This window comes from Ictidomys tridecemlineatus, chromosome 3, assembly GCF_052094955.1.
Source record: "Ictidomys tridecemlineatus isolate mIctTri1 chromosome 3, mIctTri1.hap1, whole genome shotgun sequence".
Classification (NCBI taxonomy): domain Eukaryota; kingdom Metazoa; phylum Chordata; class Mammalia; order Rodentia; family Sciuridae; genus Ictidomys; species Ictidomys tridecemlineatus.
In genome coordinates this window covers 215,372,811-215,396,478 of record NC_135479.1, presented here as the reverse complement: position 1 = coordinate 215,396,478, position 23,668 = coordinate 215,372,811, and the positions used below count along the sequence as shown (strand labels likewise).

Below are 23,668 nucleotides of genomic sequence, written 5' to 3'. Positions count from 1 at the left end.
ACAGGGATGAGAGGTGGGAGGGAAAGGGAGTGAGAAGGGAAATCGCATGGAAATGGAAGGCGATCCTCAGGGTTATACAAAATTACATATAAGAGGAAAGGAGGGGTAAGACAAGATAATACAAGTGGAAGAAATGATTTACAGTAGAGGGGGTAGAGAGAGAAAAGGGGAGGGGAGGGGAGGGGAGGGGAGGGGGGATAGTAGAGAATAGGACAGACAGCAGAATACATCAGACACTAGAAAGGCAATATGTCAATCAATGGAAGGGTAACTGATGTGATACAGCAAGCTGTATACGGGGTAAAATTGGGAGTTCATAACCCGCTTGAATCAAACTGTGAAATATGATGTATTAAGAACTGTGTAATGTTTTGAACGACCAACAATAAAAAAAGAAATAAAAAAAAGAAATATGGAAAAAAAATACAAATGACCTTCTTCACAAACTAGAAAAAACAGTCCTAAAATTTATTTGGAAGAACAAAAGACCCAGAATAGCCAAAGCATTCCTGAGACAAAAAAGCAATGCTGGAGGCCTCACCCTGACTACGTGTCGGAGCTACAGCAACCAACCTGCATGGCACTGGCTTCAAACCAGACCCAGACCAACAGCACAGAACGGCAGACAGAGACAGCCCACATCTACTGACCCTGGACAAAGGGGCCAAGAAGACGCCTTGGAGAAAAGACGGCCTTTTAACAAATGGCGCTGGGACAGCTGGTTATGCTCGTGTAGGAGAATGAAACTAGACACTTATCTCTCACCTGCACAAAAAATCCACAAAATGATCAAAGACCTCGGAATTAGACCAGAAACTGTGCAATTCCAGGAGAAAATGGAGGTCAGCACTGCAGCATGAAGGCCAGGAAAGGACTCTCTCGAAGGACCCTAGAGCTGAGGAGATAGGCCCAGAGTGAACAAACGGAAGGGCACTGAATTAAAAAGCCCCGCACAGAGAAGGAGACGGTCAACAACCGAAGAGAGGCCTCAGAACGGGAGAGAGCCACGTAGCTACCCGTCTGACAGACGATGAACATCCAGAATAGGAAAGAACTCAAACACTTCACACCAAAACCAAATGATCCAGTTGGTACGTGGGCAATGGACCCAACAGGCCTTTCTCAAAAGAAGAAATGCAAATGGCCAACAAATACATGAAAAAATCTTCAAGACCACAGCAATGAGGGACGTGCAAATCAGAACCACACTGAGGTTCCATCCACACCAGTCAGCATGGCGGCCGCCAAAAATACACTAATAAGGGGTGCCGGGGAGGACGTGGGACCCTTGTCCATGTTGGTGGGACTGTGGATCAGTACAGCCACCGTGGAAACCCGTGTGCAGGGTCCTCAAAAGGCCAGGCCTGGCACCACCACGTGACCCAGCCAGCCCCTCCTCAGTAATCACCCTGAGAATTAAGGTCGGCCTGCCCCAGTGACACAGGCACACCATGTTGACAGCAGCACGTACGTTCCCCCCAGCCAGGCTGTGCCACCAGCCAGGGGCCCCTCAGTGGACGAATGGATAACGGAGTTTCTTTTTTAATTTCTTTAATTATTATTATTTTGTAGTTGTAGATGGGCAGATGCCTTTATTTTATTTGTTCCTCTTTATGTGGAGCTGAGGATCGAACCCAGCGCCTCACACGTGCCAGGCAGTCACTCTGTCACTGAGCCACCCCCCAGGCCCACAATGGAGTTCTATTCAGCCATAAAGAAGTTTGAGATCACGCCTTTTGCAGAAAAGTGGATGAACTCGAGAGCATTATATTAAGCAAAAGAAGCCAAACTCGAAGGTCAGGGGTCAATGTCTTCCCCCCTCTGTGGAAGCAAGAGAGGAAACAGGAAAAGGAAGGCTGTGGGGTCGTCCCATGAATGTCATGGGAAGGTCCAGGGAAGGAGGGGAAATGCTGGGGAGGGACACAGGCCGAAGCGCATTGCCACGAGGTGCGCCACCAGGAGGTGGCAGAGATGTGGGGGAAGGGACGAGGTCACCAGCACAGTCAGGAAATGCCCTCGGGGGACAGAGAGGGCCACAGCTGGCCAACACCGCGGGACGCAGCGCGCTGGCTCGGAGCCACGCGAGGTCTCGAATCCACACTGCAACCCAGCACCTCCCGGACCAGCACCAAGAAGCTCAGCCAAATCCAGCAGGAAGCAGCGAGGCCAGGGAGGAGACTCAGGGAGACCGCGAGGGCTTTGAGTAAAAGCCAACAAAACCGACCAGCTCTCGGCTACTGTCACTAAGGAAAGTAGAGAAACTTAAAAACCAGAAACGCCAAAGGAAACAGGAGGACCATCGCCGCGGCCGTGGAGAGAACCGTAGGGGACACAACAGAGGGACGACCAGGAGACAGACAGCTCCCACCGTGCGGCCGCCCAGCTCACCAGGAAGAAAACCAGAACCTCACTAGGCCGCGGGTGGTGAGATGCAGAGCCAGACACCTCCTGCAGAGAGCAGCTCAGGGCCACCCGGCCTCGCTGCAGAATCCCACAACACACCAGCACCAATCCTCCCGGGATTCTTCCCAGAGAGTTAAGAGGAAGAATCCCGTCCACGCTCGTCCTGCGAGGCCAGCAGGACCCTGCAATCACAGCCTGATGAGGACGCTACAGGAAAGCCAACCAAGATCAGTATCTGATGAATGTTAACCAAAAAAACCCTCAACAGAACGCTACAGATCAGTGCCACAGCACGCTGCGAGCCTAGGCCACCAGCAGGGCAGTTCACCGGGGACGTCCATCTGTGTCGCTGACGGCATCAGCAGAACGAGGTGCAGCACCACTCGTCCCCTGGAGTGGGGCAGGATGAGCCCTAGGCAGATCTGACCCCCTCCCGTGACAGACACAGGAGTGGAAGGGTGGCACGTCCGCCCAGTGAGGCCCGCTGTGAAAATCCCACTCAGTGTGAACTGGACCCAAGCACCAAGTCCAGCACCAAGGCAAGGATGCCCCCGGTGAGTGACCTTGAAGAGGGCGATGCTGGCTGGGCGTGGTGGCACACACTTGTAATTCCAGCAGCTCAGGAGGCTGAGGCAGGAGGACTGCGAGTTCAAACCAGCCTCAGCAACTCAGTGAGGCACCAAGCAACTCAGCGAGACCCTGTCTCTAATAAAATACAGAATGGGATGCCAAAGCCAACTAGGAACGAACCCAACAAAACCGTTAGCCAGTCTTGGTGAGAGGTTCCGGTTCTAAACTCTTCATTTATCATTGTTATCAATGTTAACCTGATAATATCAGTGGCCAATTCTTCACCAACTAAAATGGCACAAACTCTCCCTAAAACAAACCTTACTGGGTGTAATGAAGCCTTTCGAGAGCAATACCTGATCTAGGGAGACTGTGGGCTGTCACTGTGGACACACAGGCTGCCACATTCCCTGGAGTCGCCAGTCAGTGAGACTCAGACCAGCCCTTACTGCAGTGGGCCCTTCTCCTGTGTCCTCACGGAATCTGTCAACGAACGTTACACAAAGGACCACACGCATGCTCCTGGGAAGACACCTCACAGCCGTCCTTGCCGATAACAGCCAAACGGACGGGGAAAGTACAAAACAGGGCTGGGACGTGGCTCAGGGGTTAGCCGTTCCTGTTCAATCCCCAGTACCAAAAAGGAAAGAGGGTGACGCTGCCACCAAGCAGGGAAAGGAGCCGGGGAGACACAGGACGATGGAGACCAGCATGAGGTGCTCTGCGCACCACAGGGCCCGAGAGCAGGCTCACGGGAGCAGGACGCGCGGTGGACGGCCCTGTCTCTCAGCAGGACCTCTGCCTCCCCAGGTGAGAGCAGCGTGAACCAAGCCCGACTCCCACTTGCAACGTGCAGGGACGGCCCAAGGCCTGGCAGGCAGGGCCAGCGGGGCGGCCACTGGGCGCAGTCCACCTCCCGGCCAAGACTGACTCCAGACACTGGCAAGTGCCTCAGAGAGGCTGGGCGTCGGGTGTCCGCGATGGGGTGGGCATCGGGGGATGGGGTGGGCGTCGGGGGATTCGCGACGGGGTGGGCGTCGGGGGTCCACGACGGGGTGGGCGTCGGGGTGTCTGTGACGGGGTGGGCGTCGGGGTGTCTGTGACGGGGTGGGCGTCAGGGGATCCGCGACGGGGTGGGCGTCGGGGGTCCACGACGGGGTGGGCGTCGGGGTGTCTGTGACGGGGTAGGTGTCGGGGTGTCCGCGACGGGGTGGGCGTCGGGGTGTCCGTGACGGGGTGGGCGTCGGGGTGTCTGTGACGGGGTGGGCGTCGGGGTGTCCGTGACGGGGTGGGCGTCGGGGTGTCTGTGACGGGGTAGGTGTCGGGGTGTCCGCGACGGGGTGGGCGTCGGGGTGTCCGTGACGGGGTGGGAGTCGGGGTGTCTGTGACGGGGTGGGCGTCGGGGGATCCGCGACGGGGTGGGCGTCAGGGTGTCTGTGACGGGGTAGGCGTCGGGGTGTCCGCGACGGGGTGGGCGTCGGGGTGTCTGTGACGGGGTGGGCGTGGGGGGGGGGTCCGCGACGGGGTGGCCGTCGGGGAGACCAGGATGGGCCAGGTGTAAGGATAGTAAGGTCTGTAGGTGGGCAGTGGAAGGACACCCAATGTCCCACCCCCATGTCCCCCTGGAGCACCTGGGCGGGGACTCTGGGCAGTGACTGGCAGGTGAGGAGCAGAGGGCAGCTCAGCTGCTCTACCTCTGTATTCCAGGACACAGGGACACACCCACGACCGTGTGCAGGCAGGCGGTGGGGCTACGCTGGGAAAGCTGAGCCGGGGGCTGGGGCGGGCCGGGCCTTTTTCCCTGACCTCAGGTTTCGGGTTAGGGATCTCGCACTGGTCCAGTCTGCAGATGTTCCACGCCCCATAATCGGACACCCGCCACACACTGGCCCAGGCACCGCAGATGACCGACTCCACCCGCCACACTCTGGCAGAACAGACCAAGTGTAGGACTAACCCAGCCCCAGGAACTTGGGGATCCCCGCCCCATTCAAGAGCATCACAGACGAGGTGTGTGTGGTCCGCCCGTGGGTTAGCATGAAGACAGGCTGCCCAGCCGCTGTGTGGCCTGTCCCTCCCAGAACCGGGCACTGCAGGCCCATCACCCGGGTGCCCGTGTGCACCGTAATCGCACGTGGGCTCTGAAAGCTCGGGGACGGGCACTGAGCCTTGGCGCCACAGATGACCTGCACACAGCTAAGAGACCAGGTGGCTCCCGGGCCACCTACTAGGGCGGCCAGCCGTGCGGCCCCTACTCTAGGCTCGGAGCTCTGAGCTCGGAACGCCTGCCTGTGGCGGGTGTGTGGATGTCAGCCACCCTCCATGTCCAGGGAGGGTCCAAGCACCAGGGCTGTCCTCTCTGCTGCTGAGGGGTCCCGTGCCTCCCTCGGGAGAGGGCGGTCCAAGATGTCACCTGCAGTGCTCTCCACACACCCTCTGCCTGGGCATCCAGGTGTGAGACGGGAGGGGCAGAGCCTCCTGGCAGAGGCAGCCTGTCCCTCCAGCTGGCCCTGGAAAGCTGCGTCCTCAGAGGGCATGGGAGCACCCACAGGGGACCCAGGGAGTGGTCGGCGGGAAGGCCCGGTGTGTGCGGCAGGGGGCCCGCAGCCCCGGCAGCCTTACCGTGCTATCTTGTCGCTGCAGGACATGGTCAGCAGCCTCTCCCCCTGCAGCACCCCATCCCACGTCTGGATGCTGGCGTTCGACCGCACCGGGATCGTCCCCTCGCCAGACTCAATTTTTGTCCGCAGCTGTCCCCTCGCTTTGCGGTTTGGATGTCGATCTGAGGGTTCTGAGAGAGAAAGCAAGTTCAAAGGTCAGGGTGGAGCACCAGGCCGTGGCACGTCCAGGCATGAAGTACCTGCACACATGCAGCACGTTCATGCCACCTACCCAAGACACTCATGCAGCTCAGGTTTACAGAAAGGACTCAAGAAGGGGCCTCCGTGGGGGCCGGGCAAGGAGCCTTCCATCCCCACTGAGACGATTTCCATCAAGACAACGGTGGGAGAGAACAGGAGGAAGCACCCAGGGCTGCTGACTCAGCCAGGGCCATTTGCAGTAGCTTACCCCTTGTACATCAAAGAGCTTTCTGTAAGGTGTGCCGGCACACAGCCACCATTAGCCCTGGGGCACCCACTGAGTGGTTTCCACTTTCTTTCTCATAGATTTCTTTAATATCTTTACTTCATTTATATGTGGTGCTGAGGACCGAACCAGGCGAGTGCTCCACCCCTCAGCCCCAGCCCCAGCCCCTCTTTCTCATATTTTAAGAGCAGCCACTCGCTGGGGGACGACATTGGCTTTATAATCCAGGAAGAGGATGTCACCAACCCTGCAGTGTGGACGCACATGCCCAACCTTGGGAGAAGGACATGGATACAAACTGCCACAACCAGGGCACTGGCCGGCGGTGACGGTGGCCCACTTGGCACCAGTGTCCACCGCTCCTGAAGTAGCAGCTGTGTGCTTGGGAGCGAGTCAGGGAGTTAGTCGCCACACACACAAGCACCGGGCACCTGATGCAGACACTCGGGCGTGGGTGTGGGTACGACTTTGGTCTGACACCTTCACCCTGTTCTCAGGACTCAGTTAATCGGAAGTTGCATTTTCCTTTCTTGCTTTAGAATTGGCATTTTGCATTCATTAGCGTTTTCTAGTTCAACGGCCACTTGGGAAGAAGGAGCCCATGCTGTGACGGCATCTCCCATCGGACCCACACCCAGGACACCGCGTGCTGCGCCTGCCCTCTCTACGGGGTAAGTTTCCTTGAGGACCTGCTGCCTGCTGGTCCAGCCTCACACCTTCGAGCACCGGCTCGTGGGGCGAGAATATCCGGGCGTCTCCGCAGGGAGAGGTGCTGATGTACAGGTGGAACTGCACGGTGTCCTTCAGCCGGAACCCTCCGCGCTCCGACTTCTGGAAGATGGAGCTCTTCTGGTCCTCTTTGCTACTGCAAAACCAACAAACAAAGGAGCAGTGGCAGGGTGACCTGAGCTGCTTGGGTTGAGAGGCAGGGTTTTCAGGGTGCTTCCCACAGGCAGGCCGGCTTCGGGGGACCTCAGGCCACCTCGGGGAGGGCCAGGTCATTGAGCAAGAGCGACTCCTGCCCCCCATGCGTGTTTCAGACAGCCAGACACAGCGCGTGGCCTGGCAGAGGAAGGTCAGGCCAGGCCTGGGGCCCTGCAGCGTGGGAGGCTCCTCACGTCCACATTGCACAGAGCGGGACCACACGGCCTTTGCAGGCCTGGGCACCACGGCCCGGCCACGTCTACAGGGCGTGTGCCTGCACCTGTGCCTGCGCATGTGTTCCTGACTCGGTGGCTCTTGGGACTGAGCGCGGGCAGAGCAGGGCAGCAGCGGGATCACGCCCACATGCTGTTCCAGGGTCTGCACCGCGTCAGGGGCTCCGCACTCACTTCAGGTAGAGCTCCAGCTGCGTGTAGAGGAACCTGAGCAGGGAGCGGCGGGCGATGATCTCCGCGTGGCAATCGTTCAGCGCCAAGCCGCGGTCGCTCATGTACTCCCCATTGATGCACTTGGTGCCCGTGGACACACTGATCACCTTGGCGTCCTTCACGTCTGTGCCTGGAGGGCAGGAGAGCGCTGCAGCCACGCAGGAGGCGCCCAGGCCCTCCAGGTCACAGATGATGAGCCGCCCCGCCGCCTGCCGCCGCCTGCCCGCCTGCGCTCACAGCTGCCCAGCCCGTCCCGGAGCACAGGGCCCTCATGCAGCAGGGCAGGTGCACTGCCCCCCCCACTGCCCAGGAACGCAGCACCGTGAAGAGACTGGCCAGCCTGGGAGTGAGGGTGAAGCCAGAACCAAATCACCCAAGAGGTGCAGCAGAGGGCTCAAAGGTGCCGAGGCCCCTCACGTCGAGAGCCCGTCACGTTCAACCATGCTGGCGAGGGGCCACCTGGGACAGCCTGGCGGGACAGGCCACAGGCCCAGAGACTGGTGTGAGCTGGGTGGGGCTCAGGGTACAGCCTAGCACTTGCCTAGGCCCAGAGGCCCTGGGTCCCACCCCCTGTGCCAGAAGAGACACAGTGACCTGGGTGGGGGCTGGTGGCAGCCTCGCCTTGTGGCCAGGGCTGAGAGGTGCCAGGGGCGGCGCCCTGGCAGACCATCCTCAGCAGGCTGACTCCCGACAATGCCAGGCCAGTGCTGCTGCCCCCTGGCTTCAGACGCACTTTTGGCTTTGAGCCAACGATCACGGGAAGATTCAGTATGTGGTGCCACCTCTTCCCTGGTGACTGGGCACCTGAGGAAGGACCAGCTGGCCTCTCCCCCGAGGGCACGGAGCTCGCAGGGAGCCAGCTCACAAGTGGCACCCTAAGACCGGCAGGCCGCGGCCAGCAGCACAGCCATGACCACAGCAGCCACGACTCCCGGGCACCAGGCTGAGCACCAGATTCATGTCCCCCTACGACTTGAAGAGGTGGCCACCTTGGGAGAGGGGCCACGGTGCCCCGCACAGGGAACCAGGTTTCTCCCTGGCTGGCAGGTGTCACCCTCCCCACCTCCCTCCCTGCCTGGCCTCTGCCTGCACCGGAGAGTCCATGCTGGGTGACCCCGGCTGGGAGTAGAGCCCCCAGGAAACAGGGTCCTCTCCTGGGCCCCACCCCACCCAGGGGCCAGGCACTGGCTTTTCCTCAGAGTTTCCATGGAGGACCCCAGCTTCTTTCACTCCTGGAAACTTCCGGAAGAAACTGAGGAATGACCAGCACTTCCCCCGCCCCCTGACCTGCACTCCCCAGCCGTCCTGCCCCTGGTTGAGCCCCTCCCCGGCAGCCTCGCCTGGTAGCCAGGCTCCCGGTCAGCTGCCTCAGGACAGGCGGAGGCCAGAGGCCGTCCACAGGAGGGGACAGGAGGAGCCCTCCTGGGTGGCCTGGGCGTCAGGCCCGACTGCTGTGCCCTGGGCTGGATGGCCCGACTCTGCCGAGCTGCACCGTGGCCAGGGGAGGGCCCAGGGCAGCTACTGCCCGCACACAGAGCCCCGCCCATGAGAGCAGACCACACAGGGAGAGAGGAGGGTAGACAGGTGGACACGGCTACCTGTGGTCATGACGACTCCGGCCAGCACTTTTCTGCGTGCGTGAGGTGAGGAGAAGTTGTCTGTCAGGTCACTGAACTTACCCAGGACCAGGCGCGAGACGGCGTCTGCCAGCACCTGGGGAGGAAGGACCCGAGGTCAGGCCTCGTACACCTGGGAGCCAGCGCCTCTCCATGCCAGCACACGTGGCCCCTCACACAGGGACGCTGGCGGACCATGGCCACCCCAGGGACCACTGGGTAAAGGTGACAAATGTGTGTTTCCTCCAAAACATCCCTCGAAACAGGGGCCAAAATGTCATGCGGGACTCAGCTGGGGTCCTCCAGGCCCCCAGCCCCCCTCACCTGGGGAAACCCAGTTCCCTGGATCTGCTGCCCTGCCTGCTGACCCTCAGCCACCCTGCTGTGGCCACAGCACTTTCAGGGAGGGAACAGGTCCTCTTTGGCCCTCCTTGTGACAAAGGGCAGCGGGAGGAGAAGTGCTCAGGCCGCATGTGAGCGCGAGCGGCACTGAGTCCGCCGGGAGGGGGCGGTGCCAACACGGCAGGGGGGACGCCTGGGCACAGGGTGCCCTGCTCGAGGCAAGTGCCTCTGTCAGGCCCCGAGGTGGCTTCTCGGCTTCAGATTCATCTTGGAGACAGTGACAGAGTCTTTGGGGTGTCAAGCCAAGTCTGCCAGATGCCACCAACTCACCTGTCGCACAACCCAGTGGCCCCGGCCAACCCTGTCCCCTGATCCTCGGGAAGCGCGTCCACAGCGCACGGCAATGCCACTGCTCCCAGGGGCCACCCTCCTTGGGCAGGACTGTCCCCGTCACTGCACAGTAGATACCAGGGCACCCAGAGCACAGGCCAGGGCAGGTGTGGTGTGCTGGACCCCCAACGCCCCCTCAGCCCTGGGGACATCAGCAGCACAGGCCTGAGGGCGGACAGGGGCCAGCGAAGAAGGCCATGCAGGGCACTCACAGCCCGGGCAGCAGGTGGGACTCAGCCAGGAAACCAGCTGCCGTTGCCTGGGGGCAGCCCAGCACCAGTGCCCGGGGAGCGGAGAGCTAGAACCACGAGGGGAGGTGGCCTCGCGCCCTGTGGTGCAGAAGCAGCCCCCTCTGAGTCCAGGTGGCTGTGATGTGGAGGTAGCAGGCTCTGCCAGCCAGGCCAGGCCACGCGTCCCAGGAGCCACACAGCAGCCCGGGAGCCTCCACAGCCTGCCCAGCCCTGAGGTGGATGAAACCCGGCAGACCTCACGTGGCCAACACTCTGAGCTCCCTAACCCTGTGCCAGAAATGTGGGGAGGTGGTCCTGAACCAGAAGGCTGGGCCTGGGGCCTTCCAGGGACCCCGGGACAACAGCAAAGACCCCTGTCCACTCCAAAACAGGTGCTCTGAAACCTCCAGGCAGAAAACCGCAGAGCCCAGCAACATGCCCAGCAGGACCAGTCCTAGGAAAGCCCACCCTGGTCCTTTGAGCAACACAGGACCCGCCTGAGCCCCGAGGGCGTCAGGAGACACTGCGGAGGGCTGAACGGACACAGGAGGGGACCCAGGAGGGTTGGGAGGACATAGCTCCCACCCGAGGTTCTGGACTACAGAGGGCCAGAAGCAAGCCGGGGCCTGCCAGCCGTGCCCCTCCCCACAGCCAGGCCCCACTAGAAGCCCTCCCAAGCTGGACACTTGGTCCTCTCCTCACTGAGGTGGCTGAGGCACGGCCAGGCCATGTACCCCTGGGCACGCTTCCATCTGCTTCCCTGCGCTGTCCATGTCCCCTCGGGGCCTGGGTGAAGACCCACAGCAGCTGAGCACGCAGGGCCTGGAGAGCACCGTGGACAGGGACGATGGGCACGGCAGACTTCTGCGCCAGTGGAGAAGCCCAAGCCAGGCACGGGCCCAGGGTGAGGCATCCCTGGGGAACCGCTGCTGCCAGTCTGCACAGCGGCAGCCGACCAGCAGCTCGGGAGCGATGCTGGCCAGGGCCAATGCGGGAAGCAAGCACTGGTTCCCCACGGCATCAGCTGCCCCTCCATGCTGACGCGGCATTCAGTCGCTAGAGGCAGAAGAGAACCAGTTCCTCCTCTGCAGAACTCCTGGTCCCAGACTCCAGCTGCAGGGGTCAACAGAAACCCCGTATTGGTCCCAGGAGGATGTCAGCCTGCCTGGTCCAGGTCTGGGGGGTGCACCGCCTCCCAAGAAGAAGGCGCGGGAAGAGGAAGCAGAACAGGAGTGGAATGCGGTCCTCACCACAGACCAGCGGGACTCAGGCTCCAAGGACAGAAGCAAGACTGCAGCAGCTGGGCCTCCAGAGAGCCAGGACGCCCACTCCCTCCCTCTCGGATGCCACCAGAGCCACTGCAGCTCCCTCTCTTCACCTTGATTTTATCAGGGGACAAACCTCAGAGGCTGCCCATGTCCAGTCCAGCAGGAAGGAGCCTCACACAGGTGCCACGCAGGGCACTCAGGGTGCAGAGACTCCTGGGCAATGGTAGGCCCTGGAGTGCTTGTGGATGCCCCTCTGGCATGTGGTCCCCATTGCCCCCAGCACCTTCTCTGCCCTGCTAGGCTGCTGCCTGGGGAATGCAGCCTGGGTCTCCTGGCTGCCCGTAGTGGTCCAGCCAGCAGCCCTGACCTGGTGCACAGACTCCCCTGGGGAGGTGAGTGAGCATTCGCTGAGGGGCCATGTCCAGTGTTGGGCTCTCCCCATCCTGACAGGGCTTGCTGTGGGGACCACAGGTCGTGACTGAGACTCTGGCCTGGGGACGGGGTCTTGGGAGTCCCTGCACTGCCCTTGACAGCCCCAGCGTGCACTAGGGACCATGGTCTCTCCCCCATCCGGCCATGAAATCAAGGAGAGCTGCCCTGCCAGACTTACCAGCCCACCTCCTGCTGAGGCAGAGCCCACGCTGCGCAGTGTGGCCAGGCGCGGGGCTGCTGCTCCAGCAGGCGCCTCTTACCTGTGGCAGGTGCAGCTGCAGCCCCTCGCTGGGCACGGGCTGGCGTGATGGCGTCTGGTCCAGGTGCAGGTTGAAGATGGTGGCCAGGGCCGATTGTGCAGCCCGAGCCTTGGCCAGCTTCTTGTTCCTGCCCGACCCCTCGAAGAACTGGCCGTCCACCACCACGGACATGACGAAGCTCTTGGCATGGCTCTCCCCGCTCTCAGAGAGGAAGTCATACTTCAGCCCTGGACGCAGCTCATTCAGGATCATCACAGGGTTCTTCCCACTGGGCGGCGGGAAGGGTGGTGGGCCTGGCAGGGGGGGCTGGGCAAGGCTGGCGGGCACAGGTGAGGCCGACAGGCTGAGGTCCCCGCTGGAGCTGAGGGACTCGTCTCCGTTGGAGCCCATGCAGAAGGACTCCACCCGGTCTGGGGTCTCGAAGCCATTGAAGAGCGTGTCAGGGAAGTCGGCCTGGTCAGAAGTGAAGTCTGTGTGCACGGACAGGGTCCTACCCATAGCCAGGTGGGCCTCGGAGGCATTGGGAAACTGGACGAAGGACCTCAGGGCCTTCTCTGCAGCATGCAGCTTTGCCTTCTTCTTGGTGGGGCCGGAGCCCTCGAAGACCTGCCCGTTAACCTCCACGGACATGACGAAGAGCGGGGCGTGCACGGGCCCCGTCTGGGAGAGCAGCGTGTACTGCAGGCCGGGCTTGATCTCGTTCAGCTGCATCAGTGCATTCTTGGGCAGCACGGGCCCTGGCGCTTTCCTCCGCTTCTTCAGGCGGTACCTGGAGTGGCCATTGCTGCCCTCCTCCAGGGGCCGCTTCCGGCCAGTGCCACTGCTGCCCCCACCAGGGAGCTGCAGGCCCTCACCAGGCCCAGGGGCACTGCCGTCCTTGGGGGACACGATGTCCAGACTACGGTTCTCCTTGATGTCAGTGCTGCTGGAACCTGTGGTGCCCAGAAAGAGTAACTTGCAACGCCTTCGTTGCAGGACCTTGTAAATGCAAAATTTACAGATTCCTTGGCCTCTTTGCCACGGTGAGTGGTGTGTGTGTGCCCTGCTCCTCCCTGCAAGCCTGAGCAGGCCCTTCCACCAGAGAACTGACAGCCTCGACACTGCGCCCAGCAGTGGCTCAGTGGCCACCTAGCTCCCCTGTGGCTTCTGCCTAAAGGGCCGGTTGAAGAAGTGGTTCTGGGGGTTGAGCCCGGGGTGCTCAGCCACAGGCCACGTTTCAGTCCTTTTGTTTTCTCTGAGACAGGGTCTGGCTAAGTAGCTGAGGGCATCACTAAGTTTCTGAGGCTGGTCTTAAGCCTGCAGTCCGGCCTCAGCCCCCGGAGCTGCTGGGTCACAAGCCTGTGCCACCTTGCCTGGCAAAGGGTAAAGAATTTTAAAAGTTTTTCTACTGAGAATATTCCGAATCATCCAGAAATACTTTACTCGATCTTTTCTAAATATGAGACATAAGTTAATCCTCCGAAGTCCCCATTAATTAGTCTGTGAAATGGCAGCGTGTCGGGACAGACAGATGCCCCGTTCACCCAGGGAGGCCCTCTTGCCCAAGGGCACCCACCCCACGATGCCCCTGAGTTTTAAACTGCGGCATCTCTCACAAGAGGAAGCAGCACTTTAAAACACATCCACAAATCAATTAGTTTTTCAGTTTAAAAATAGTCAACCCATATATGTGACCATTTCATTTAGTTTATAATTCAAAAAAGCTGTTTACATAATTATATAAAACACTATGACTTTTTAGAGATTATTTTTGAAGGATACGACTTTATTTCTGGTATTCATTTGAAATTTTTCATTATAGGCAGGGATCTTTACCTCAGAAATTTTAATATGTTCCATGATAGAAAAAAATACAAGCACAAAGTACAAGACTGCTGTGAACAGGCCTCATAACTAAGTCTGGCCGTTCTATATTTTAAACACAACTCTCTGGTGGGCCTGCAGAATGATCTACTCGTCCACCCTTCAGAGCCACGTCACAGACTTTAGAACTCTGGAACTCTAAGGCAAGAGGACCACGGCTCTGCTTTTAAGGGGAAAGGAGCACTCGCTCTCCTGTGCAGGTGGACAGAGGCACAGCGGCTCTGGCCAGCACCACAGGACCCCCACTCGCCCCGGGGGCCTGGGACCCGCTCAATCCCAGGTGCTCCTGGAACTTGAGCAGTGCCCAGGTGGACTTGGGAGGTCACACCCTGTGAGCCCGGGGGGGGGTGCTCCTGCTCCTGGCACTGAGGACCCGGGAAGGCCCTGGACGCTGCCCTGCACCCCAGGCGCTGGCTGAGACCTGGGCTTCCCTCCACGGCCGAGTGACACACACACCACTCCTCCAGTCCACAAAGCTGCCGGAATGACAGAATTTCCATTTATAACATCCTCCAGCAAAAGGCCGGTAGGTTACTCCTTTCGGAACTCAAAGGAAGAAAAGGTTAAAAGAGAGAGCCCACATGGATCAGAGGGCAGCAAGGACGGCAGGGCCAGCTGTGCACAGGCCTCCGCCGCTGCACAGGACATCAGCGGGGAGACCCCGCGGGTCGCCGGACGCCTCTGTAGACCCACAGCCAGTGGCCAGTCACCCCCAACAGCGGCCTCCACAGTGTAGAGACCACAGGACAGCAGCTCCCGCCCGGTCCCGCCCACTCCAGGGCCTCCTCCGTGGCAGAGGCTGGGGAGCTGGCCGCCTTCTACCCAGGACCCCCAGGCACAGGAGGCGAGTGCGACCTGCGAAAGACCCGTCCTCACGGTGCCTCCGGGACAGACGCCTGCCTGGCCCCCGCTAGCTGCTGCCCTTCAGAAGGACGGACGTGGAGCCAGGGCGCTCCGTGTTGGCTTAGACCCTGGCTCACCTTCTCAGGAAAATGGTTGGGGAGGGTTCTCGTCAGGGGGCTGCCACAGGAGTCACCCCAACACACGGCTAAGGGCCTTCTGAAATGAGGCCACACTCACTCTCAAAACCTGGCAAAACCAGAAACGGCAGAGGAACTGGCAGCAGAACCCTACGCCTGCGTTTTGAAAAGCTCTCAAGGGCAAGACTGAGGAGGACAGTGACCTGAGACACACCACGTCCACCCGCCCTCAAGGCAGGAGAGACCGACAGTCCCCACGCAGGGCAGCAGGGGCACAGGCACTTCTGAGGGCTGCTGGACTCGGGTGGCCAGCAAGAGCAGGGCCACGGCCTCTGCTGGTTTGGTGTGGACTCTCAGGAGGTGCACAGAGCAGGTGCTAGTGGACGTCACCACTGCTGCAAAAGGGGACCGGCACACGAGGCTGCAGGCACTCCTTGAGACGGAAGCACCCAAGCACCAACACAGGTCAGCCAGGCAGGCATGTACGTTGGCCAGGCGCACACGTCTGTCAGCTGGGCACGCACACCCATCAGCCAGGAACTTAGTCAGCCGGGCACGTCCATCTGTCAGCTGGGCAGGTACATCCGTCAGCCGGGCACGTCCGTCTATCAGGTGGGCACGTCCATCTGTCAGCTGGGCAGGTACGTCTGTCAGCTGGGCAGGAACATCCGTCAGCTAGACACGTAGGTCCGTCAGCCAGGCACATATGTCTGTCAGCTAAGTACGTACGTCTGTCAGCCGGGCACGTCCGTCTGTGGGCACGCATGTCTGTCAGCTGGGCACGTTCGTCTGTCAGCTAAGCATGTAGGTCTGTCAGCCGGGCATGTACATCTGTCAGCCGGGCACGTCCGTCTGTGGGCACCGACGTCTGTCAGCTGGGCACATATGTCTGTCAGCTGAGCACATACGTCTGTGGGCACCTAGGTCTGTCAGCCGGGCACGTCCGTCTGTGGGCACCGACGTCTGTCAGCTGGGCACCTACGTCTGTGGGCACCTAGGTCTGTCAGCCGGGCACGTCCGTCTGTGGGCACCTACGTCTGTCAGCCGGGCACGTTCGTCTGTGGGCACGTTCGTCTGTGGGTACCTACGTCTGTGGGCACATATGTCTGTCAGCTGAGCACATACGTCTGTGGGCACCTACGTCTGTGGGCACCTACGTCTGTCAGCTGGGCACATACGTCTGTGGGCACCTAGGTCTGTCAGCCGGGCCTGTACGTCTGTGGGCACCTACGTCTGTCAGCCGGGCACATTGGTCTGTGGGCACCTAGGTCTGTCAGCCGGGCACATTGGTCTGTGGGCACCTAGGTCTGTCAGCCGGGCACATTGGTCTGTGGGCACCTAGGTCTGTCAGCCGGGCACATTGGTCTGTGGGCACCTAGGTCTGTCAGCCGGGCACATTGGTCTGTGGGCACCTAGGTCTGTCAGCCGGGCACATTGGTCTGTGGGCACCTAGGTCTGTCAGCCAGGCACATTGGTCTGTGGGTACCTACGTCTGTGGGCACCTACGTCTGTCAGCCGGGCACGTCCGTCTGTGGGCACCTAGGTCTGTGGGCACCTACGTCTGTCAGCCGGGCACGTTCGTCTGTGGGCACCTACGTCTGTAGGCATGTTCGTCTGTGGGTACCTACGTCTGTGGGTACCTACGTCTGTCAGCCGGGCACGTCCGTCTGTGGGCACCTAGGTCTGTCAGCCGGGCACGTCCGTCTGTGGGCACCTACGTCTGTCAGCCGGGCACGTCCGTCTGTGGGCACCTAGGTCTGTCAGCCGGGCACGTCCGTCTGTGGGCACCTACGTCTGTCAGCCGGGCACGTCCGTCTGTGGGCACCTACGTCTGTCAGACAGAAACACGACCTCGTCCCCTGACGGCCTGCACACGCTCCTGCCTTCAGCCCTGGGATGGAGCAGCACTCTCCACACCTGTGACAGTGTGTGACAGAAGGAGCCTGAGGGGCTGGTGGCCCAAAGGATGGTGTGCAAAGGAAAGGTCTAGAAGTGCTGGCCCCAATTCCCAGACCCCGGGAGGTCACTGGAGCTGGAGATGGTGAGACCCTCCCAGAGGCAGGAGCTGACCGTGCCCCGGCCTGCCCAGCAGCCAGGCCCCCAGGTCAGTGCAGGGGACATCTCTGAGTGCCCAGGACCACGCTGTGGCACACCCTCACAAGCCGTGCAGACTTACGGGCTGCACACCTGGAGGCACATTTCCCCCAAAATGACAGCTGGTGACGAGAACGGAGTGAAACCTGCACAGGGGACTGGAGGGAAAGACCCCCTCAGACACCACAGAGATACGGAAGAGCGCGCCACCGCCAAGACCCACATCGGCGTGCCCGGGCGGTCGTGCCGATCAGGTGGGCAGACCCCGAGTCGGACGGGACGCTATCTGCCGGGCACTGCGCGGCGGGCCCAGGTCTTACTCATGTTCTCTTCATCTTCTAGATCCATGGCAAAGTGCTTTTGAGAGTTCTTGACTGGCGGAGGCCGTTTCTGTCTGAAAGACAGCAAGGAAACAAGGCTTAGTGCGATGGTCACGGAGCGGAGGCAGGGGTCCTGGCTCTGCCCTGTCTCCTCGCAGCACCCGAGCACCCAGAACCCCAGCTGGGACCCGCGAGGAGGACAGCGGAGGGCAGAACAGGGTCACAGCCAGGGGCCAGGACCTCACGCTCCACTTGGGCAGAGCAGGGCGTGAAAAACTGGGGACCAAGGGGTAACCCACCTGGGGGCGAAGCCCAGTGATCACACCTGCTGACCACACAACTCAGTGAGTCCCCCCACCAGTGACTGTCCAGTTTTCACCCTGGGTCAATGTGAGGCTTGGAATGAAGCAAAGGCACACCACCGGCCAAGCTTCACCCAGTACTGCACTATGAAGCAGCTGGACAGACCAGCAAGTATCCAGGTGACCCACTAGCCTCAGGTGACCACGGCTGGATTCCCAGGAGAGACCCAGGACTCGCTGCGGAACAGGTGCTGTGGCTGCCCAGTCCCTAGCCACTCTGCACAGTCTCCGCCCAGCATCTCTGACAGCCTTCATGACTGTGTGACAGTTGGTGACAAAGAACCTCAGCACACTGCACCCAGGACAGGACCTGAGGTTCTGCAGCGATGCTGCTTTTGTGCAAACAGAATGCCCACTATAAATATAAGAAGGCACATCCACTGCTTCAGAGCATGGTGGCTTGTGGCCAGGCGTGGGGGTATTGTCCTGTATGGAGGATGCGGGTCCTCGGGCGACGGTCACCGGTGTGTGTCCTGAGTCTCACTGCATTCCTGGTGAACGCGCTGTGAGGACGCCTGGGCTGCAGAGCTCTCTGCGGGGGCTGGAGGCACGGTCTTGTGTCATCGCCACCTCAAGAGGACACCAGAGAACTAAGCCAGGCAGACGCAGCCACGGGGGACTCAGCAGCACACGCTGCATCTCGTCTTGATGTTTCCGTGATGGAAAGTCAACACGCGTGCTTTTTCAGCGTAGTCTCAGACGGGAGGTCAGAAGCGTGGCTGGCAGGACTGGTGCCCTCAGCAAGCGGGGAACTGGGGCCTCTCGGCTGGGAGGGCAGCTGGGAGAGACGGAAGGTGACCCAGGGCCCAGCCAAGCTGGGAGAGAGGTCGGCGCGGGCCAGTGAACAGAGCCGTGACCTGGCGCAGCTGCAGGTCAAGGGGAGCACCAGGCACCCTGCTTGACCTCGGGGCAGCAAGGGAGCCAGTCCACAGCCCCTCCTGCCTGCTGAAATGCTGTGCCAAGGCCGGGGCTGCCCCACAGGGAGAGGGAGCAGAGTGCCCCTCCCTCCACCATGCCCACCAAGAGCCCTGCCCTGGGTCTTAAACAGACACAAGGTCACCGAAAGGCAAAGAGAGGGCACATGGAGAGCAGCCCGAGTCCCCCGACAAGGAGCTGGAGCACTGGAAACCTGGAACAGCAACAGCACAAACTCACACAGGAGCCCACGCACACCAGGTCCCTGGCCAGAGGACCAGGAGAGGGCAGGCCCCAAGAGGACAGCCCAGACGGGACCCTCGGCCCCAGCCCCCGAAACCCGGCCCCAGGCGGAAAGAGGCCCCAGGGCCTGCTGGGGGTCGGCCTGGCAGTGGGGCTGCTTCTGTCCTGTAGGCGGCAACAGGCTGTGCCCTCCCGCTCCCAACCCCACCTGGAGGGGACAGGCCACCTGTGCTGCCACTGGAACTCTGAAAGGGGCAGCAGGAGGCCCTCAGCAGGAGGAGTCACAGGGCCAGCAGGGCTCAACACCACAGGAGGCAGCGCCCTTCCCCTCACAGGCAAAGCCGGGAGAGTGACCAAGCATGGCAGGGGTGGGGGGGTTCTGTAGCGACACCAGCTGCACTGGGTCAGGCAGGTCTCAGGCGGAGGCTCACTCCGGTCGGTGGGTCGGTCAACATGGGCAGTGGGAAGGCCCCGCCCTCAGGCAGGAAGAAAGACCCTGGGGGTGAGGACGGGCAGGTCCTGGCAGGAAGGGTGCCCAGTGCAGGTCTCCTGGCCCTGACACACGCCTTGTCTCCTTGTCTCCTACTTTTTAGGACTTTACGTAAGTCCTAAAAAGGACCAGGGACCGTGTCACAGTGGAAGGTGGCCACACAGCAGGCCTGCAGGTGGAGAGGCTGGGACCTCCGCTCCCGCACCTGCAGATGCAGCACTGGCAGAAGGTCGGGGCCCAGAGCAGCGGCCGCCTGGCTCAACGCACGCTGCCTCCTGAACAGCCTCCAGAGGTGCAGGGTCAAAGCCTCACCGAGAGCCCAGAGGCAGGAGGAAAGAAGGGCTCCACTTCCAGCCGCACTCAGGATGGGATGCACCTGGGGCAGGGGAGGTCCGCCCACAGCGGGAGGCCAAGGGCCCAGTGGCACAGGACCTCCTTCACGGGGCAGCGAGCAGGTTTTCATGTTCACGTGAAAAAAGGAAAGTCCAAGTAACCAGAACAGTCTGAACCGAAAGAAAGGACCCAGGTGGGCCCCAAGGCCACGTGTGCTGTGCCAGTCCCAGACCAAGGCGCACGCAGAGGCACCTGGTGCTGAACTGGGCGCCTCCAGTAGACGCCACGGGAAGACGGAGCCCCAGGCCTGCTGGAGAGCTCCCCCCATGTCCTTTGCAGCTGCAGAACAACAGCTGTGCACAGTCACCTCCTGCCCAACTCTCACCTGCAGAGGGGAGCCGCGGTGTCCCTTGGCAGAGAAAAGACGCTGTGGGTGCTCCCCGGGGCTCAGGGTGCCTCGGGCCTGGAACACCCCCCACCACGCTGGGGGAAAGGCTACCCTGGAGCCACCAAAACTTACAGGTCTTTAAAGAAGTGGAGGCGAGTGGTACCCAGATGAAATGACCAGGATCCCCACACCTCTTCCCTCGCGGAAGGCGGTGCTAAGTCAGTTTCACATTTTCTGTCCGGCCTCAGGGGTCTCGTTTAAACAGCTGTAAAATGCAAACTCGCAGAGAGGACTGCACCTGGGCTCCTCTGTGCGACTCTCACTCCAAACCCACAGGTGGGGGGCCAGAACCACTGTTCAGTGGAGAAGAAAACCAGGACGAGCGCCAGCTGCTCCACTGCGACTGCGAGCACAGTCCCCATGGGGCGTCCGGGAAGGCAAAGCCTGCCACCAGCACTGGCCACGCCTGCCCAGGGAGCCACGTCGTCCTGGTTCCTGTTCTGCTCTCAGTGCTGTCCGCGTGGAGACCCCGTGGAGCGTCTCCACAGATGCCCAGGCCCACGGCCCAGTTGGCCCTGGCGATCACAGGCGGGGTACACACAGCCTCTCGTGGACGTGACTCCCAGTCGGAGCAGAATGGGATGCGAGGTGAGCGCAGCAGCCGGCATACTGCGAGGTACTGACCCAGGGAGCCAGGGCGGAGCAGAAAGGTGCACCAAGGGCGGAGCACAGAGGGGTCAGGGCTCAGGTGACGGGGGACACCAGCAGCTGCTAAGGACATGGACCAACAAGGAAGGCGACGACAGGAAACTCAGAAGAGACTGGCACACGGCCCTGGGTTCCGTGACGGACCAGCCACCCATGGCCACGGCATGGGGGAGTTCAAGGAGCTGGGGATGTGTGCAGGAGGCCTGGGTTCTTGGGGACCCTACTGGGGCCCACTAGGACAGCAACAGTGCTGACACAGACACGTGTGGCCCCATGTCCCTGCCGTCCCTGCTCTATGCACAGTGGGAGTCCAGCCGGATGCCCAGAGCCCACCTGCTCCTCCTCCTCCCTCAAACCACACGCCAGCCCCTCTCCCATCAGGCTGGAAGATACGTGCTGTCCACCCTGATGGCCCTCCCCCAGCAGCCAGGGTGGTCTGCATGGACAGAGGCGACCTGCACACACACCCACATGTTCACATGGCAGGCTGGTGAGTATGCCCTGGGCCTGGAGTGCAGGGACCCCGCAGGGGCTGACCACAGCTGTCCTGAGACACGGTCACCATGAAGCACGAGAGCTCCGGCCTGTCCACCTGCACAGTCCTCAGCACCCTAGAGACAGACAGAACCAGTGGAGCCACACAGGAGCTCCGCAGGACAGCACTGGGAAGTGCAGTCACCTTTCACATTGCCCCCACTGTCCAGGCCCACTGCAGTTTGAGCAAAAGCACCTTCGTCCTGACCACACCAAAGCCCTCTCCCGCTGGCCCCACCTGTGAGTCCACTACCTGACCACGCTGGTCAGAAAGCCCCCAGTAAATGGCCCCCTTCGTGGCCCTGGATCTGCGTGCCTGGCCCCTCTGCCTACAGCAGCTGGTTCTTCGACACCAGGTTTTCCTGACACACGGCTTCCTTAGAAGCCGAGACCCCGGCTCTCAAGTCAGAGACCTGCAGCGCTCACAGCCACCTGCCAGAGACAGTCAGCCTCGCCACTCTCCCGTGCACGGCCTGCCTTTCCTGTGGGCTGGGAGGCCCGTGCGGAGGGCCACTGGGCCTGCTCCGTCTGCCCAGCACACCTGTGGCTGCCTGTTCCCAAGAGGCACAGCTCAGCAGCACCTGCCAAACAGGCACCTGACACCCCGGCACTGTGTCAAACACACAGGGCACACGCCCGGCCCACATGGCAGCTCCTCCTCCCACATGGCTGCCACGGAGGGAAGGGCACAGTGCCTGGGCCATCAGTCCCCAGAATGCATGGGTCTCAGTGGGCCACCGCAAGCAGGTGCTCTGCTGGCTCTTGAGGTCTTCAACATGGGGCCGCAGGTCAGTCTCCATCGGGGAGATCACAGACGTCCACTAATCCCCATTTGTCACTTCTATGGGAAGGTACCAACTGGAAGCAACTTGTCCAAGATGGCCAGCTGCTGTGATGGGCCAAGATGTTCCTGGAGTGCAGCCCACTGTGCCACCAGAGTGGCCGAGCACCACTGGGTTCACTGAGACGGACAGTGCCCACAGACGACCCCAACAATAGTGCCACTCACACACCATCTAACACACAGCCTCTCAGGAGGCCCTTCCACAGTGAGGTAGCACAAGGCTCCTAGTCACGGGTGGACCCCCGGGTGCTGCCATCCTGCAGGCCTGGAGCCAGGTTGCCCCGGGTGAGACCCCTGTCCTCCTGCAGACCTGTCCCGATTTCATGGGACCTGCCAGCCACCAGCCTGAGAGCCCCAAGAGGGCAGCTCAGAGTCTCCGTGTCACCCAACAGGGAAACCCTCAGGGGTACTGGTGGGTGCACACGGGGTGCATCTGCTTGCTCTGGAGCAGGTCTAGGTGACAGACACACCTCAGCTCTCCTGGAGCCTCTGGGGTCACAAAGACATGCAAACCGTCTGCCTGGCACCGTGTTGGCGCTGTCTGTGTGGAAGGCTGTCCCTGTCCTCCTCCTCCTGCTCTTCCTCCTCTGTGAGGGACACAAAGCAGAGCTGGGTCACTCTCTGTGCACGCTGACAACAGGCTGCGATCCCAGGATGACGGCTGTGGGGCAAGGGGGTGCTGCAGGGGCTGGGCCGAGCCTGGCCCAGTGTCCAGCTCTGAGCGTGGCCAGTAACCATCTTCCTGTAGGTGGGGGCTACAGGCTGGAGAGAGGATCCCCGTGATCCCTGCAGCTCCCCAGGTGTCAGCCCCCACCACTCCCAGCCAGGAGCCCGGCCAGCGCCCGGCCCCAGTCACACTTCTCAACGTCGCTGGCCAGGGCGGCTGCTCATGGTGAGTCAGATCCTTGGCCCCGCTGGACACAACAAAAACTGAAGTTGGAGAAACCCTGGATGGCTGACCACAGCAAGCAGATGCAGCCAGCTTCCCCTGTCGAGAGTCTGGCCATCCTTGCTCACAGGAAGTCAGTGGTTCTCACTGAGACGCGTCCCCAAAGCCGTGCTGCCCACTACCCTTCAGTGCACATCCACCTTGGCCTTCACTTAACAACACAGTGACCAGTCGCGACAAGAGACCCGAGTTCAGTTTGTGGAAATGAACACAAAGGAGAAAAGGCCAGTTCAGCCGTTCCCCAGGGCACAAGCCACGGCCCACGGCAACTCGAATCCATCTGCTCCAAGATGAGACCAAGACGTCAGGAGTCTGCATGCCCAGGAGGCTTCCAGTACAGAGATTGCAGACACAAAACCAGGAATGTTCTGCTTATAGTTAATGAACTTCCACTTAGATGACGGGACAGAGGAGGCCTCAGGGGATGCTCGAATGACACATTTGTGACAGGAACGAGGCGCAGGGCACCCACGTGGGAATGAGGCCTGGAGCCCCACAGCACGGTCAGAGCCGGGCCTGGAGACACACAGCTGAGTCCCAGCGGCTCAGGAGGCTGAGGCAGAAGGGTAAGCTCCAGGCCAGCTGTTGAGGGCCACAGCCGAGTCGGGAGGACGCGTGGCATTTTTGCCAAAAGGAGTGGTTGAGAGGTGACGCCAGCGAGCCATTAAGATGATGAC

General features: G+C 61.1%; 1 protein-coding gene across 7 annotated transcripts in view; it reads right to left on the bottom strand.

The window, feature by feature from the left end:
* Adarb1 (adenosine deaminase RNA specific B1) overlaps nucleotides 1-23,668 on the bottom strand; it is a 118,830-nt gene that overhangs the window by 36,436 nt on the left and 58,726 nt on the right. For 3 of the 7 annotated variants that reach the window (XM_013365149.4, XM_040287133.2, XM_078044790.1), the window contains exons 1-6: nucleotides 17,226-17,268; nucleotides 11,969-12,900; nucleotides 9,029-9,143; nucleotides 7,392-7,560; nucleotides 6,750-6,925; nucleotides 5,596-5,764 (exon numbers count right to left, since the gene is read on the bottom strand). In XM_013365149.4, the coding sequence (XP_013220603.1) occupies nucleotides 5,596-5,764; nucleotides 6,750-6,925; nucleotides 7,392-7,560; nucleotides 9,029-9,143; nucleotides 11,969-12,900; nucleotides 17,226-17,253 (1,589 nt within the window). In that variant the 5' untranslated portion in view covers nucleotides 17,254-17,268. Of the gene's footprint in view, nucleotides 1-5,595; nucleotides 5,765-6,749; nucleotides 6,926-7,391; nucleotides 7,561-9,028; nucleotides 9,144-11,968; nucleotides 12,901-17,128; nucleotides 17,300-23,668 lie in introns of those variants that run through there. The other 4 variants (XM_078044791.1, XM_013365148.4, XM_005340192.5 and 1 more) reach the window with 3 other exon arrangements.